Source organism: Harpia harpyja, chromosome 2 (assembly GCF_026419915.1).
Source record: "Harpia harpyja isolate bHarHar1 chromosome 2, bHarHar1 primary haplotype, whole genome shotgun sequence".
Taxonomy (NCBI): Eukaryota; Metazoa; Chordata; class Aves; order Accipitriformes; family Accipitridae; genus Harpia; species Harpia harpyja.
Genome location: NC_068941.1, coordinates 2,823,748 through 2,838,594, shown reverse-complemented (window position 1 = coordinate 2,838,594; position 14,847 = coordinate 2,823,748). Strand labels below are relative to the sequence as shown.

The following is a 14,847-nucleotide window of genomic DNA, read 5'->3' as shown; positions in this document are numbered from 1 at the left end:
CTTGCTTTGCAGCCTGTCTCCTTTTACAAACCCTCTGAAAGGGAAGGAGACCCACTGGGGAATTTTCTCCCATTTCTTCGCACTGGAGGCTGCAAAAGGGAAGATGTTCTTTCTTCTGCCTCCCCACCCTTGGCTTTAATCCCTAGGAAAAATGGAGGGCAGCTGGGCATCTCAGCATTGTAGTCTGAGAATAAACACTTTACTGATTTCACAAGGGCTTCAGACCAGGAGTGCTTTACATCGGGGACAAGACCAAAGGGTTTGTTGCTAAACCAACTAGGCTGCCAGTGCAAAGCACTCAAGGAAAACAAACAGCGCGGTCTCCGCGTATTGTTAGAAACGTATTGCCCTGTCTGAAGGAAAGGGTCAGAGGAGGAGGCTTCAGGCCAGAAAAACAGCTCACAAGATATGTGCATTTCAGAACGGGAGTCAGAGGGGCCAACACTATGGCACTGCATGGCCCCAGCACCACAACTCCCCTTGCCAGCAGCTCTTTCTCCAGAAGTGCTGCGGCACTGAAAGGAGGAGAGAAGTCTCCAGGGATTTCACAGAGCTGAATGGAAAACAAATACAAAACCCCAACCGAACAAACAGAATTTGCTCAACGCCTCACACGTGGCAGCGAACAGGGGAACAACTGCCCAGTAACTCAGGCGCCTAAAGCCTTTCTGTAACACATGATCCCAGCTAACATCGTGCTCGAGACTGGGGCAAACTTAAGGTGGAATTACTTGGGTTTTCTCCAAACTGTGTGTGGAGGGGGCCTGTTCTCGGTGACGTTTGTTACCTGCTCCAACTCTGCTCCTGCAGTTAACTCCCGACTTCAGTGTGGCTCTTGTGTATGCGTAGGATGGCCAGGGAGTTAGTTGGAGGCGAGAGCGTGTGCGGGATTTTCCCTACAGTACTTTCAGTCAGCATTCTGCCCTCTTTTATACACCCCAGTCACAGGGCTCCAATTCAGGCTCGTGACTTTCTAGTTCAAACACAGCTTGGCTTTGATTCACCCGGAGTCATACGGGATGCTGAAATGCTACGTGAATGTTCAGAAATGGGTGTGGGGGTATGTGAAGCAAAGGATGGTGTCAGGAGTCAGGATGCTGTTCGTATAACAGCGAGCACGCTCTAACGAAGTTCCAGCAGCCTCCTGCAGGACAGCATGTTTCCTCCTGTTACCTAGCCATAAATGCCTGCGCTGTTTCACAAGCTGCCCTGTGCAGCGCTTCCTAAAGTTATCTGCAGATAGGTATCTCACAGGCTCGTCATGGCTTAACCAACAAGTAGCGTGCTGCCTTTATAAAGCAGCTCTGACTGAAGCTTTACAAGGGGGACTGTGGAGCTGCATGTCATTAATGTCACTTCATGTATGAGGGAAACTGAGGCACAGAGGCCCAAGCACCCTGCTAAAGCCGATCCAAAGCTACAAGTGGCACCCAGCTGATCCAGTCACACAGACCCACAAAGCACTGCAGCTGCTCCCATCTTCACCTCCCTGCCCTGCAAAGACCCTCGGGGCAGTCATGCTGTGTGCTTTTAAGGGACATAGGAAACGGGAAAAGCAGGCCTTAGAGACTAGCCGGGAATGCAGCGTCCTTTCTTGCTGGCTGCGCTCAGCCCTGCCTGGCCTCTTGCTCCACCAACAAAGCATTTCTCTTTTCCCTCTGGAATCTTTTGCAACTGGAATGCAACCAGCAAGATCATGCTACTTTTCAAAAGCTGCAGCCTGAATTCTCACATCTAGTAGTGCCCGACACAAACAACCTTAACTTTCAGGCACTTTTTAAATGCTGGCATAGAATACAGCAAACCTTTGCGTTTCATTTAATTGCAAGCAGTGATGATGCGTACCCAGGGGCTCCTGTCAGTCCAGGCTCCTTGCAGGCATGAGGCTGGGCTGGGGGGATGCACACACACATATTCTTAGAGGCGATCACTTCGCAGCAGTAACACGAGGACTCCAACCCTGATTTTAGCCAGGGATCGCTTAACGAAAAGCAGCCACCTCGCTGCAGGCGCAGAGCCACGCTCGGGCTCCCGCGATAAAAGCCAACATAGAGCGCGTAGCAGCCAGAAGAGCTTACAGTAAGGATTTCTAGGATCACGCAGAAGCAAACAATCGCTAGCTTTTAAAATCATCCACATCCTGCCCGCAGAGAACGGTATCAGTAGACATCTCCCCCTGCCCACTTTAAATGGCTGGGAAAGCTCCAGCCCCACACAGCTGCAATCGATCCCCTTCTTCGCATCCCCCTCCATCACGTGATGGTCCTGCCCAAGTGATTTAAGCTGCGGGAGCTGGGCGCTGAGTCACACTGGTGCGTGGAGCAGGGGCTCGGGGGTGTCCTGCCTGGTGGGGGCTGCAGCATGGAGCAAGTGAGTGCCTTCTTCGAGCTGGACTGGTGTGCCAAGCAGGGCTAGGGTTTGGCTGCGTGTGGGTTTTGGGCTTGGTGCCAGAGGTAGGAGGAGAAAAGGATTAGCTGAGCGGAAATGCTAGACTGATAGGTGGCTGTGGGAGGAAGAGTTAGGGCTGACCAGCCGTTTTTCTTCTCCTCCTCTTCTCCAGCCTGTTGTTTAAGTGGGGAAGCTGTTCTAATGCATGTTTTTATCCTTGAGTACTCTGAAAGTTTGGGATCATTTGCAACTCTACAGTTTGAATACCCTTTATACCTTTTTTTTTTTTCTTAAACTGTGTGTTTTCCTTCTGGAAAAATGCCTTTTGGATATAGGGCTGCACAAACAATGCACCAGCAGAGAAAAGCAGGATGGCAGCGTAGTCCAACCTACCCCTGCCCCCCTAATTTTCCTTTCCTTAAAAGACCCCCTGGGCATTGAGGCTGTGTTTCAGGCTGTGCTCCAGCACTGCACTAGAAATGGAGCCAGAAGGCAGCATTAGTGCTGCGACAATAAGCGGTTTAGCGACGGGGGGAACTCCGACCTTAGCCGTCTGTGCATGGGCAAAGCAGGGAGTAGGCATGAGGACAAGTACCGCTGGGGCTGGGTGGCAGTCCTAGGGGAGTAGTGGGCTCCCCAGCAGCCTACAGCTGCTGGGCATGGGCCTGCACAAGCCAGGCAAGAACTAGCCCAAGTAAACAATATAACTAGTTTGAAATTAGTCTCCCTGCTTCATCTGGCATATGGTTAAGTGGAGCTCAGCATCATTGCACTTGGGCCTGGAGCACAGGCAGCAAAGCATGATTTGAGTTATGCCTGACCTCACCAGGCAGCATTTTCCTCTCAGCTGAGGGAGGTTGGTGATGTTAAGCGCTATTTTGGGGGTATGTGGCTGGGGGAGTGAATAACTTGGGTCAGAGAAAAGGATCAAGCCCTCTTCCCTGCAGGGGGAGCTTCCCGGGGGGGTGTGTTCTGCTTTACTGAGCTGCAGCCAGAAGTGGGTTCCCCTGACGCCTCTCTTTCTGTGTAGGCTGCTTTAAGTCAAGACAAGAGACTTTTTCTGGTGGCTCCTGTTGCTTGGAGACCCTCCTAGGGAAGGGGTGAGACCTAGTGTTAGAAAAGCTTCGTAACTAAGGTTAATCCTATGCTAATAGCTCTGGCCACTGCTGACTTGAAGGTGCAAGCTTGCTTGCAAGGATGTCTTCTGTAGCAGCTGGTAAATCAGTGCCTGTACCCTACTCTTGTTACACTGGCTTGAATCACCGCCTTGTCAGCTTATGTTGCTTAGTGCAGTGGGAGACCCCAACAGGGTGGTGGTGGTCAACTAGGATTCCCTGGTAGAGGGCTGAGACAGGCAGGTGGCCTGGCTTAACCCTTCCTCTAGCATGAAACCATGAATGCGTTTGGGTCTGCCAGAGCTGGTTTGTGCCTTGGCCCAAGCAGGGCTGGTAGGCTTGCCTCAGGACAGACTAACTCCTCTGGTTTGGCCCTGCAGGGACTGGTTGTTACTCAGCTGGACATCCAGCCTGGTGAGTGCATCAAGGTCAAAGGGAAGATCCTGTCTGATGCCAAAGGGTGAGTAAGGAGATGGTGGATAGATTGACGTGGAGCTGGGGGAAGCCTGAGCTGCTCCTGAGCAGGCACCTCCTTTGCACTGTCTCTGTTTCCCCAGATTTGCTGTGAATGTAGGGAAGGACAGCAGCACCCTCATGCTGCATTTCAACCCTCGCTTCAACTGTCACGGGGATGTCAACACCGTTGTGTGCAATTCGAAGGAGGATGGCGTGTGGGGTGAGGAGGACAGGAAGGCTGACTTTCCCTTCCAGCATGGTGACAAGATTGAGGTGAGGCCCCGGGGGGGGGGTGTGTGCAAGGCCCTGGCATGGAGCACTAAAGGGCCAAGGGCACAGCTTTTTAATGCTGCCTTGTACCTCTGTGGTGGAGAAGGAGCAGGCATAGAAAGGGGAATAAGCAACAGGGGAAGAGTCTCGCAGCTGAAGGCAACCAACTGTCTAGGCGTGCTCTGCTCAAGCCAATGCCCAACAGCTCATATGTTAAGTGCTCCACTCTGGCCTTCCTTTGCAAGCCACACAAGTAAGAGCAATTAAAACACTGACCTGAGATTCGGACCAGGTCTGTCTCATCCCTTCATTGCAGAGGCATGGAGCTGACCTTGGGGCAGAGCAAACAAGCTTCTTCCCCTCCATGCCCCTGCTGGGCAGGGAGGAGGCTGAGCTAGTAATTGTGGTCTTGACACCAGCAGCCACCTCATCTGTCTTGCACCCAGACTGGAGGTAGTGGGGGGGGTGAGGCTTGTGATCTGTGATGTGTTAGCCTTCCTTCTTGTGGCTCTCTACAGATTTGCATCTCCTTCAATGAAACGGAGGCAACAGTGAAGGTGGCTGAGGTGGAGTTCCAGTTCCCTAATCGGCTGGGCATGGAGAAAATTGAATACCTGGCTGTGGAGGGTGACTTTAAAGTCAAAGCCATTAAGTTCAGTGAATAGCTATAGCTTGGTTTGTTTTGTTTTCTCCCCCCTGCATAGTGAAATAAACCCAAACTTGCAATGGCGGCTGCTTCTGCTATTTTCTGCTCTAATCTGCCTGCTCCTGGGTGTGCTACAGGGGTGGGCAGTGGGAAGGGGTATGTATCCATCTATGTGCCTACTTACACTGTGGCCTTGCAGGTGGTACTGAATTAGACCATGTGGCAGGCAAAGTGTGATTTATTGTGAATAAAGCTACCTTAGCAGTAGTTGCTCCCCTCACCCTGTTTGCAGCAGTGAGTTGTCCCTGGCTGTTTGGCTTCTAAACTCTGGGACTAGTCCCAGCCAGGGAAGCTCAAACAAGAGTATATTGGGCATGCATTGTGCCATCTCGGACCAAGAAGTGCTGCTCACATCTCCTTGCTTGGGATGGGGACTGACAGGGAACAGGGCATGGCTTGTGCTCTTGCAAATAGCTTTGCTTTCCAAGAACATGCTCAGCAGTTGGGTGCATTGCAGGCTGGCACAGTGTACTTAAGGAATAGATTAAAGCAGGTAAGTCAGGCTAACTGCACTGGCCAGGGGAGAAGACATGGAGTAAAAGGTGAAGCCTGAAAGAAAGCTTAGGCCTGAGGTCTTGAGAGGATCCAGGCTGTCCGTGCTGCTTCATGAACTGAGGTTTTGGCACTGTCAGAGACCCAGTATCAGGCTGTACCATGAAGTCAGTGGCTGAGCAACATGTCAGGAATGGGTGACAGGCCATGTAACAGCCTGTGGGTCAGCATCTGTAACACTTGGCTGCTAAGAGCCAGATGCAGCCTGAGGGCTGTATCGAACAAGGTTACCAGATGTATTAAATCCTGAGCACACCAAGCACAACTAGTTGCTGTTAGGCAGACAAAAGACAAAAGCTTAGTAAAACAGTCTCTTCTAACAACCTCTTGCTCTTCTCCTGCAATGCCTTGGAGTGTGTCTGCTACTGCTATTCCCCAGCTGCATGCTAGCCATGCCTACCCAAGATGGGGCTGGAGTTGGGACTGCTGCAGCATTTGAGGACCTGATGAAAGGTAAAGGAGTCACGTGTGCTGTGGAGAGCTGGGAGCCTGGGCAGGCTGCCCAGGTTTGGGGGCTGGCTCTGTGACTGCTGAAGCTACAACACTGCTCTGGTAACTGACTGTGCTGGTGAGGTCTTCCTTGGCCAAATGCTGCTGAAGTGGTGGAATTTGACTCCTGTTGGCTAATCTCTCTCAGTGGGGCTGTTGTAGACTAGGGCTGCATTTGCTGCTCCTTTGAACAGCTGAGCAGTTGGGCCAGGTGCTTGGGTAGGGGCAATACCACTGCAGAGTTTCATCCATTTGAAGGCTTTTTATGGGGAGGCTGATAGGCTGTAAGCCTCTTGCCTTCTTGTCAGCACAATTGCTGCATGGCAATAACACTGTCCAGATCTGTACTGCAGCAGCTGCCCCAGAGCTGGGCATCGCCATGAGTGATGGGGGGGTATGTAATTTGGAGGGGGGAGCCTCCTACTTTACTGATGTCCTTTTCTCTCTGCTGTCTGATAACCTTTGTTAAGGAGGCCTTCTTGCACCTCTGCCAGAAGGGTGTAAGTTGTAGCTGTGTCTTGCCAGTCACCCTGTGGGCAGAGATGTGGTGACTGTGGATAGACAGGACTCTTCCTCTTTATTCTCCAGAGCTGATGCAGCTAGTCATAGCAAGGGACTTGGTGTGCAAGTAAGCAGGAGGCTTTCTGGGCACCTGCCCCTCTGGGGAGGTATGTGTGTCTGCGGAACACACTGAAGGGCTCTGCTGCAGTGTCAAAGTTTAGCAGAAGTTTCCACTATGTACCTGCTGGGAGGGTGGGGAAGAGCTTGCTGTAACTTACCTCCTGCTTGGGAGTAGGACAGAGATAGCAGGCACCGTGCATGGCAGGAGCTCAGCCATGCTGCAGGACTATCTCATTTGACACTTACAGGGGCACAGATAATGGTGCTTATAATTCCTGTCCTGCATATACTGCATTATTTACAGGATAAGATGTGTTTACGAGGCAAAGGATGAGACAAGTCTAGCTGATGCTTTGCTTTGTCAAGTAAGTCTTGAGACTGTTTTTGAAGGCTATGTGTACTTGGGGTGGGAGGTTAGGGAAAAAAGGATGGCTTTTCTCTTGTTTCTCCCTCTATCCCTGTGTTACATTATCTGACTGAAGGCAAGATAAATGAAGTGTACAAGCACTTAAAAAGTACAAGGTCCTTATGTTGCAGAGGCACAGGAGAGCTTATGGCTGGTCTCTCTGCTGTCTGTGTTCCTGGCTGCCCTGATCAGATGAGGTGTATGTCACTCAGTGACAAGAGTAAAGCTGATCTCCTTTTTGCCTGTTAAGCTGGCAGTCCTGATTTCTAGGTAGGTTAGCCACAAGTGTTCCTCCTGACTGCTATGCTCAGGGTACAAACAGTCCCTTCATGGCGGCTACCCCCCTCTTGTATTTTCCACAGGAGTCAATTAGGCTTATCCTGCTTTGTAACACTGGCAGTTACCACTAAGGAGACCACAAAACAGGAGAGAGGGTAGGAAGGAAGCATGCCTTTGCCAGCACTTCCTGCCTCTTGAGTTTTGCTCTCCCATGTCCCAGAGCTATAAATAATCCTGTTCCTATAAGTGACACTGGTAAACAGGCAGGGTAGATGCAGAGTGCCCTGGCTGGCTCCTAGAGTGATGGCAAGACTTCTCTTCTGCTAGAGCAATTGGGAGAGCAAGAATACTAAGCCCTGCTGCAGGCAGAGGGTCACAGGGAATGTAAAAGCAGGGCTGGTCCCTGCCAAGTATGCTCTCCTGGAAGTGTGTGGTGAACTCAGCTTGTCAGTATCTCTGGGAGGACCTTGAGCCCTGCTTGCTTTGGGGAGGAGCAGAAAGCACCACAGCATGGCCTAAGGGTGTGGGTTTTCTTTTTTTTATTTAAATCCTGCATAGTGCGTAGTCAGTCTTGCAGTCCAGCAGCATATCCCAACAGGAGCCAAGAGCTGGCAGGAAGAATCTGCCCCTAGGTTGCCTGAACACAGAGACTGAGGTGGGAGGGGAACACCACCACTACAACACTGATCCCTGTTGAGAGGGATGCATTTGCTGAATCCTGCAAGTTTGTTAATCTGTACTCAGCCTCCATCACTGGCTATTCACCAGGAATCAAAGCTGCACTACTTTATTTCCTTACAGCATCATGGCGAGGGAAAATTGGACCTTGAAAACTCTGGAAAACAGCTGTGAGACTTTGTGTTGTAACATGGAGATTTAGATTGGATATTAAGAAAAATTTCTTCACGGTTGTCAAGCACTGGAACAGGCTGGCCAGGGAACAGACTGGTTGAGTCACTATCCCTGGAGATATTTAGAAGACTTGTAGACGTGGTGCTTAGGGACATAGTTTAGTGGTGGACTTAGCAGTGTTAGGTTATGTTTGGACTTGATGATCTTAAGGGTCTTTTCCAACCTAAATGATTCTATCAACACAAGTTAAGTGACATATGTTACCACCTCATGTCTAGGAAGAGAATAAGTACCCAATTGTGGAAGAGATTAGTTTGGAAGCAGTAGATGCAGGACCTAGAAAAGCAGTGATGGCTGAGAGAGACCAGCGGCTTTGTTGTCTCAAAAAATAACTTTTCCCTGAGCAATTCACATTAACTTCACTTGACAGAAATAGGCCATCCAAGTGACTCTGTAGCTATGCAAGCACGCGTGTGACACTGTTTAGCACAGCCTCAAAAGAAAGTTGCAGGACACTGTGCACCCAGAAACTGTGCATGGTTTAAGTATGTGCAGTGTGTGGAAGGAGAGTGCTAGGGAAGCTGAGGGGCAATCCAGGTTGTGGTGGGGTGTGGGAAGCCAGCTGGGTCACTTCCCAGTGGAATTTACAAGCAAAATGGTTCAAGACAATTTCTTCCAAACAACAGACATAAGAAATCAACTGACAAGTGTTGTACAAAATGACAAGGTGACCACCAGCCAGCTTTGCAAGAGCGCTCAGTGTGCTGACAGTCATGTTCTTCCTTTGTCTCCTCACCTGCCACTCCCTTGGCCCCAGTTTCAACATGTACAAACCAAAGCGAACTGCTGTCACTTAGATTCAGAAAGTCAGCCTCAAACCATAAGCTGCATTACCTGGTAACTGGCCCCCTATTCTGGTGCAGAGCACGAGAAAGCTTAACTACACAATTCCCTGTTCCTTGTAGCACGATGGGAGGTCTGAGTACAATGCTGGATGCTGCTGGCGTGGGATACCAGGCCCTTGGGGTCAGACAGGTACAGATGGTGGTGAGCTGCCTCTGGACAGGAGCCAAGGGATGAGGGCAAATCCTGCCATGCGATGGGGGGACACCACTGGGCCTGCAAGCCATGCTGAGATCCGCTGGATGAGCGCACCCTAACATCCCCACATGCTGGGGCCTCTCCTCTGAGGGCACCCCTGTGGAAACCAAACCTCCAACGCAAATGCTTTCTAAGAAACTGGGATGTTTTTCCCCCTCAACCCCAACCCAGCTGCTCCACGGCGGGTGCAAGCAGGCAGGCGCAGGCTGCAAAGCCTTCCCACATGAGAAAAAAAATGTATAAAAATATATACATACTCACTTTTTCTCAACATGCTTCAGGCTGAGGTGCACATCCTCCTGCAGTGCCTTGTGTGTGGGCTCCTGGCTGGCTGCCCTGAGCCCTGGTGTTCCTCGTTAGCCCTGATTACCTCACAGGTGCTAGCTGTAAAAACACACCTGGAGGGGTGGGCAGCAAGGCCTGCTGTCATTTTTGGAGATTTTGGTGAGGGACGGGTGCTGGAGCCGTGTCCCCCCTGCTGCAGTGCTCCCTTCAGCAGCGTGCGACAGATGGCGAGGCGGTTGGGGCGGCCCCACCCAGCCCCTTCGTGAGGTAAAATGGCGCCCGCCACAAAACCAGCTTGGAGACCCAAGAGAAACTTCTGCAGAAAGCCACTTTCTCCTCCAAAACTGCCTGCAATAGCTTTGTGTTTTCAAATGCCCTTATTTCTAAGCTTGCCCGGATCCTTTTCTTAATCACAATCTTATTTTAGCTCAGCAAAACACCTGTGGCACAAGCTGTGCAAAAGCAGGTCCCTCGTCAGCCCTTTCTTCAGTTCCTCAGTGTTTGCTCACGCTTTCACTAGCTTTTATTGTCCCCAGCTGAATTATGTGTTTGGGTTTTTTGCGTTTCAGTCCTAAAAATTCATTTAATGGTAAAACCAACATGAACGAGAGAAGCACTGCTGGCTTTTCTTGTTTCGTTTGAAGGTTATCTGCTCACAGAGCAACCCTAGCAGAAACACATGGTCTCAAGCTGCAAATCACAGAGGAAAAAGCTGCCTGTCTCACGTGTACGATGTCTTCTTTTCTATGTAGTGGAAAATGAGCCCTTTTTCCTAATTGCAAATCCCAATCCATGCAGAGCTGCGCTGACACCCCCCACAAGCCCAGCGGAGGGTGCTGAGCCTGGCCAGCTCCAGCTTCCCGCCATCTTGTAACGGGCAACAAGAAAGCAGATTTTTGCAAGGATTTTTAGCACTAACGCACAGCAAGTTGCACAAAAGCCAGAACTACAGCTGGACAGGTTGTGTTACCGTATGCACATAAGCAACAGCATAAGATGCATGCATGTAAGCATCCGGCAAGCACCCTCTGGACTAATTGACGCCATGAATTCAGCCTATTTCTGCAGTTTGTGTTGAAGAGGGACAGCAGAGTCTGGCCAAACCAGGCGGGAAAGGACTGTCTCCTAGACTGAGACCACTCTGGCCACAAAAATACAGTCAGTTGCACAACACAAACAATGTTTGTTCGGTAACACATTGCTAGAAAAACCCTGCAATACACAAGAGGCGTATGATACTTAGTTTATGTGCAGAGGCACGAGCAACAGTCCTGTAGGAACACAGCCAAACCGTAACGCCATGTCACGGTCAGCATACATCCCCTCTGGAAGGGATATAAAGAAAGAAACAGCTGTTACATGAATCAAGCCCAGATGTAAACGCTGGCTTGCTGGATGGTTGAATAAGGCATGGAGAAACCTGGGGATCAGGTCTCTACATATGCCCCTAGTTTGCTCGTACCGATTTAAAGCACGGGCTCTCCTATAAAAAGCTCGCTCTGTTTCTCATTTTGCAAATGACAAATCACTGCTCAGGATTTGTGTGGAGTGAGTACGAAATGATATCCAGTCTGATTTGCTTGCTTCTCTTACTTACCAGTCTAAACAATCACGACAGTGGCTGAGTTGTAGAGATGATGGATCAGGCCTGATGCATAAACTATTTTTGTGTTCTGTGTTTGACCGATTTTATAGGGAACCTTCACAAAAGATCTTGTGTATAAACTTACAACCAACAGACCCTAGCATGTGAACACTCTCTACTAGATTTAGTCTTGAGGAAAGCATCTGACGTGAATTCCTTGTGACCATCAATTGCCCAAGGGCTCTGATGAAAAAAGCAAATTGTAGGTCAGATGACTAGATTTTCATGGTGCTTATATCACGTGGCACAGCATTGCAGAGCAGACTGTACGCACAGCATGTTGGTAAAAGCATGTGAGGACTTACCGACAGCTAGGTTTAAAAGTCCCGTTTCAATATCCTGCGCAATAGACAGCATCATGGTGCAAATGCATGCCTCCATCTTTTTCTGTTCCCCTGTGCCGGGTCTGGGTGCTATGACAGCAATGCAGTTTGATTACTTTCAAAGCCCAGGAAAAGTGGACCCCAGCTCACTAGCACCAAGGCTACAGCCTGAGCAGGACGCTGTGCAACGATGATTTATATCTGCCTTTTTCCTGAGAGGTCCCTCAGAAACTGGCTGGAAATTGAAGATAACAATTTAAGGAATGCTGACTCAGGAAAAATGCTATATTCCTAACTGTAATGTGCAAACACAATGTAACATAACAAGCAATGAGGCACCCGGTTGCTTTTGTACAGCTAGCTTTTACTTTGAACTGGCAACGTATGTCCAAAGTGTAACAACTGCTTTGTCCTTACTAGGATATTTCTTCAAGCTACTGAAGCGGGACTGCACACTTCACCCCGTGCAAGGCGTCGACTGTAGCCAGCTGAACGCGCCAGGTAGCTGTTGCAGGATCCTTCAACAGTCGACGGACTTCTCCGGAGACTGCTTTGGAGAAGGCACTTGACTCAGGTACTCTGAACTGACTTGGGGAGGAGTCTCATCCACTGTCACCTACAGAGGGAGGCCACACAGGCTGGCTGGCAAACTCAGCCAGTGCCGCCGTCCCCACGGAAGGGTGGGAGGTAGGGTATTGCATTCCAATATCCCGAACAGATGTTTCAATTATAAAAATAAGGCTCATTTTTAGCAAAAATGCCCACCTGTTGAGAACCACTGTTTACTGCAAGATGTGTTTTGAATCATTTGTTTTTAACGTGCTGCAGTTGCAAGGGGAAATACGCAAGCTCTGGGATGTAGAATACACTGCATTTTGGGGATGGGGTAGCGATGCAAATCATGCTTACTGTATCTATCTTACCGGCTTTCTCCACTGCAGCCACATAGCTATAGGTTCAGGTCTAAAAAGCTCATGTAGCCAGACCCAAAATTCAGATTGTTTCAGTAAGTTTACGAGGACTAGACAATAAGTGTAAAATTCTGTCCGTGGTATTCCTGGCCCATGAAATCACGTCATCACACTGGGAAATGAATTTCCATTATACTCTAGTTTTAAAAACACAAGAGAAAAGCAAGGTGGGATAAGGAGCAATGAATAGGTTCCCCTTTTTGCCAAAGGCACGGAGAAGTAAATCTACTGGCTTGGCCAATGTTCAAGTACCTTTAAATACATGTCAAGATGTGCTCCTACCAAACTCAGCAAACCTTGCAGTTAGGAAAGCAATTTTTGACCAAAAGTTGTCCAAAGACACTTTTCCTAGTGATAAGCTTAACCAGCGCTTACAACAGAAATACAGGCTTTAACTCATTTTTCAACTGAAGAGCTAAGTTGCTATAAAAATGTAAGCAACTATCTCTCGCCTCATTAGCCCATGTTGTGTGTCCAGTGGGAGCACACATAGGACTTTCACCATCAACCCCCAAACTTGCTGGACCGCAGAGCCATGCCAAACATCTGAGTTTCCTGTAAACCACCATGAACCCTTAACCTCAAAATTTTTAGCTGGAAACCCGACAAAAGAAACTGTTTTACATGCTCTTTAGTAAAGCCTGATACGCCACCACCACAAGGCTGGCCGACTGCCCACCACTTGACTTGCAGCGTAATGCCAGCACTCAGAGTGACGATTGCCGTCAATCATGCATCCCCTGTGGGCGAAGGCGGCTGGACCTTGCAGCGTGCGCAGCCCAAGGTGCTCCCCCTGAAGTCAGTGCTGGTTCCTGGAGCAAACACGCAGACCCTGTTTGGATGGAAGGCTCTTCCTGACCTGAGGGTAGATTGCAGGACTTTCTTTTTCAGGAAAGAACTGACTGAATGGAAAATGTACTGTTGGCCGGTCTCAGGCTGTTCACAAAGGCCTGCTATATTTGCCAAGTCTTTTTGATCTGTTTTGGTAAGCGTAGGATGGAAGGGTGGCTGCAAAAAAAAATCTAAATTAAAACAACTTTTAAATATAATAAACTAAAGCGAAGTACTGCGTAGCATTTTTTTTTTTAAGACAAATTAAATGTTTTGATTGGCTTGAAACAGCTCCCCCCACTGTTTTCCTGAAACTCCACTCAAACAATTATTCTTTTCCCTCCAGTATTGTTTTTGATTCAGCTATTAAGGCATAAAAATCAGTTCCCCTGCTTAGGGTTCTCATGAAATGATGTATGAGCCTGAGTAGCGTTCAAGCTCAGAAGTAAATAAAAGGATGTGTTTGCTGTCATCACAGGTAATTGGCTTGCTGCTTCTAAAAGCATTACAAGCCCAGGTAGATTTTCCTTTGGGTATTGGAGAATTGATGCTTGATATGACAGAAGGGCATTGGCATTTTCTTTAATCTGCCAAGCTGCCCGTGGAAGAGCTATGATGTGAGCTACTAAAAAAAAAGGGGCTTTAAAATCAGCACTGATAGCCATGAATATTGTAATTTTCAGTCACATGCTAGAGTTGAAATTCAAAACAAATGGACTTAAAAACTACATGTCTAAAATCTATGCTCTGGTCCTGGTGGCAAGATATGTTGGGACGAACAATGCAACACCCTGGAGAAAGGAGAAGCTTGAATCGCTGCTGCAGCAGGCTATCTCTGCAAGGTTAGAAGAGAGGTGACCCAAATCTGGCTCATCAGCCACAGTGGTAATCTGTTCATGCAACTTCTAGCCATTTTGTTTAAACAGTGATGCAGCTCGTTAGAGAGGAAAGCACGTTCCATACAGAAGAAGGAAGTCTGCCCCAATCTGCTTTGCCGACTGCAAAGTGGCAGCAATCATCCAGCACTTGGTAAGTTGATACGGTAAAGTTCAGTCAGGCACATTTAGTTACTACAGGTTGCCCTGACTCGGAAGTAATCCAATAGTCTTTATGGTAGGCTCTTGTCTATCTAAGCAGGGTGCACAACATTATCATTACACGTGCATGATTTCTGTGGGTAGGAAGAGAATATTGGATTTCAAGCTAATGTCTCTTCTAGCTTGTAAAATAATTTCTGATGAAGTGGGTTCAGACAAATGAGGTATTGCTGTATGAAAAACATCCTAGTGTACATCATCCCTTCACAAAAACAGGCCTATAAATAATGTCACTAGAGATCCCTCTCACATCTCACAGAAATGCATTCAGCCTGCAACAGTAACACAGATCACGAGTTAGATTGTTCAAAACAAAGACAGGCTCCCCCCACGCTCCCGCAGTAAGTCCAGACCCGAGTTTGTTACTTCATGCTAACTCGGACTCCTGAGATGCAGGTTCTCATAAAGGTGTGTTTAAACTCCAGAATCAGAGTATCACAAGATCCAGAATAGGAGATAT

The 14,847-nt window shown here is 48.7% G+C and overlaps 1 protein-coding gene across 1 annotated transcript; it reads left to right on the top strand.

Moving 5' to 3' along the window:
- Positions 1 to 2,246: 2,246 nt before the first annotated feature.
- LOC128139098 (16 kDa beta-galactoside-binding lectin) lies at positions 2,247 to 4,959 on the top strand. Its single transcript, XM_052781032.1, has 4 exons — positions 2,247 to 2,370; positions 3,884 to 3,963; positions 4,061 to 4,232; positions 4,748 to 4,959. Exons 1-4 carry the CDS (start codon positions 2,362 to 2,364, stop codon positions 4,892 to 4,894), a joined length of 408 nt encoding a protein of 135 aa, XP_052636992.1. The 5' UTR covers positions 2,247 to 2,361; the 3' UTR covers positions 4,895 to 4,959.
- The last annotated feature ends 9,888 nt before the right edge of the window (positions 4,960 to 14,847 follow it).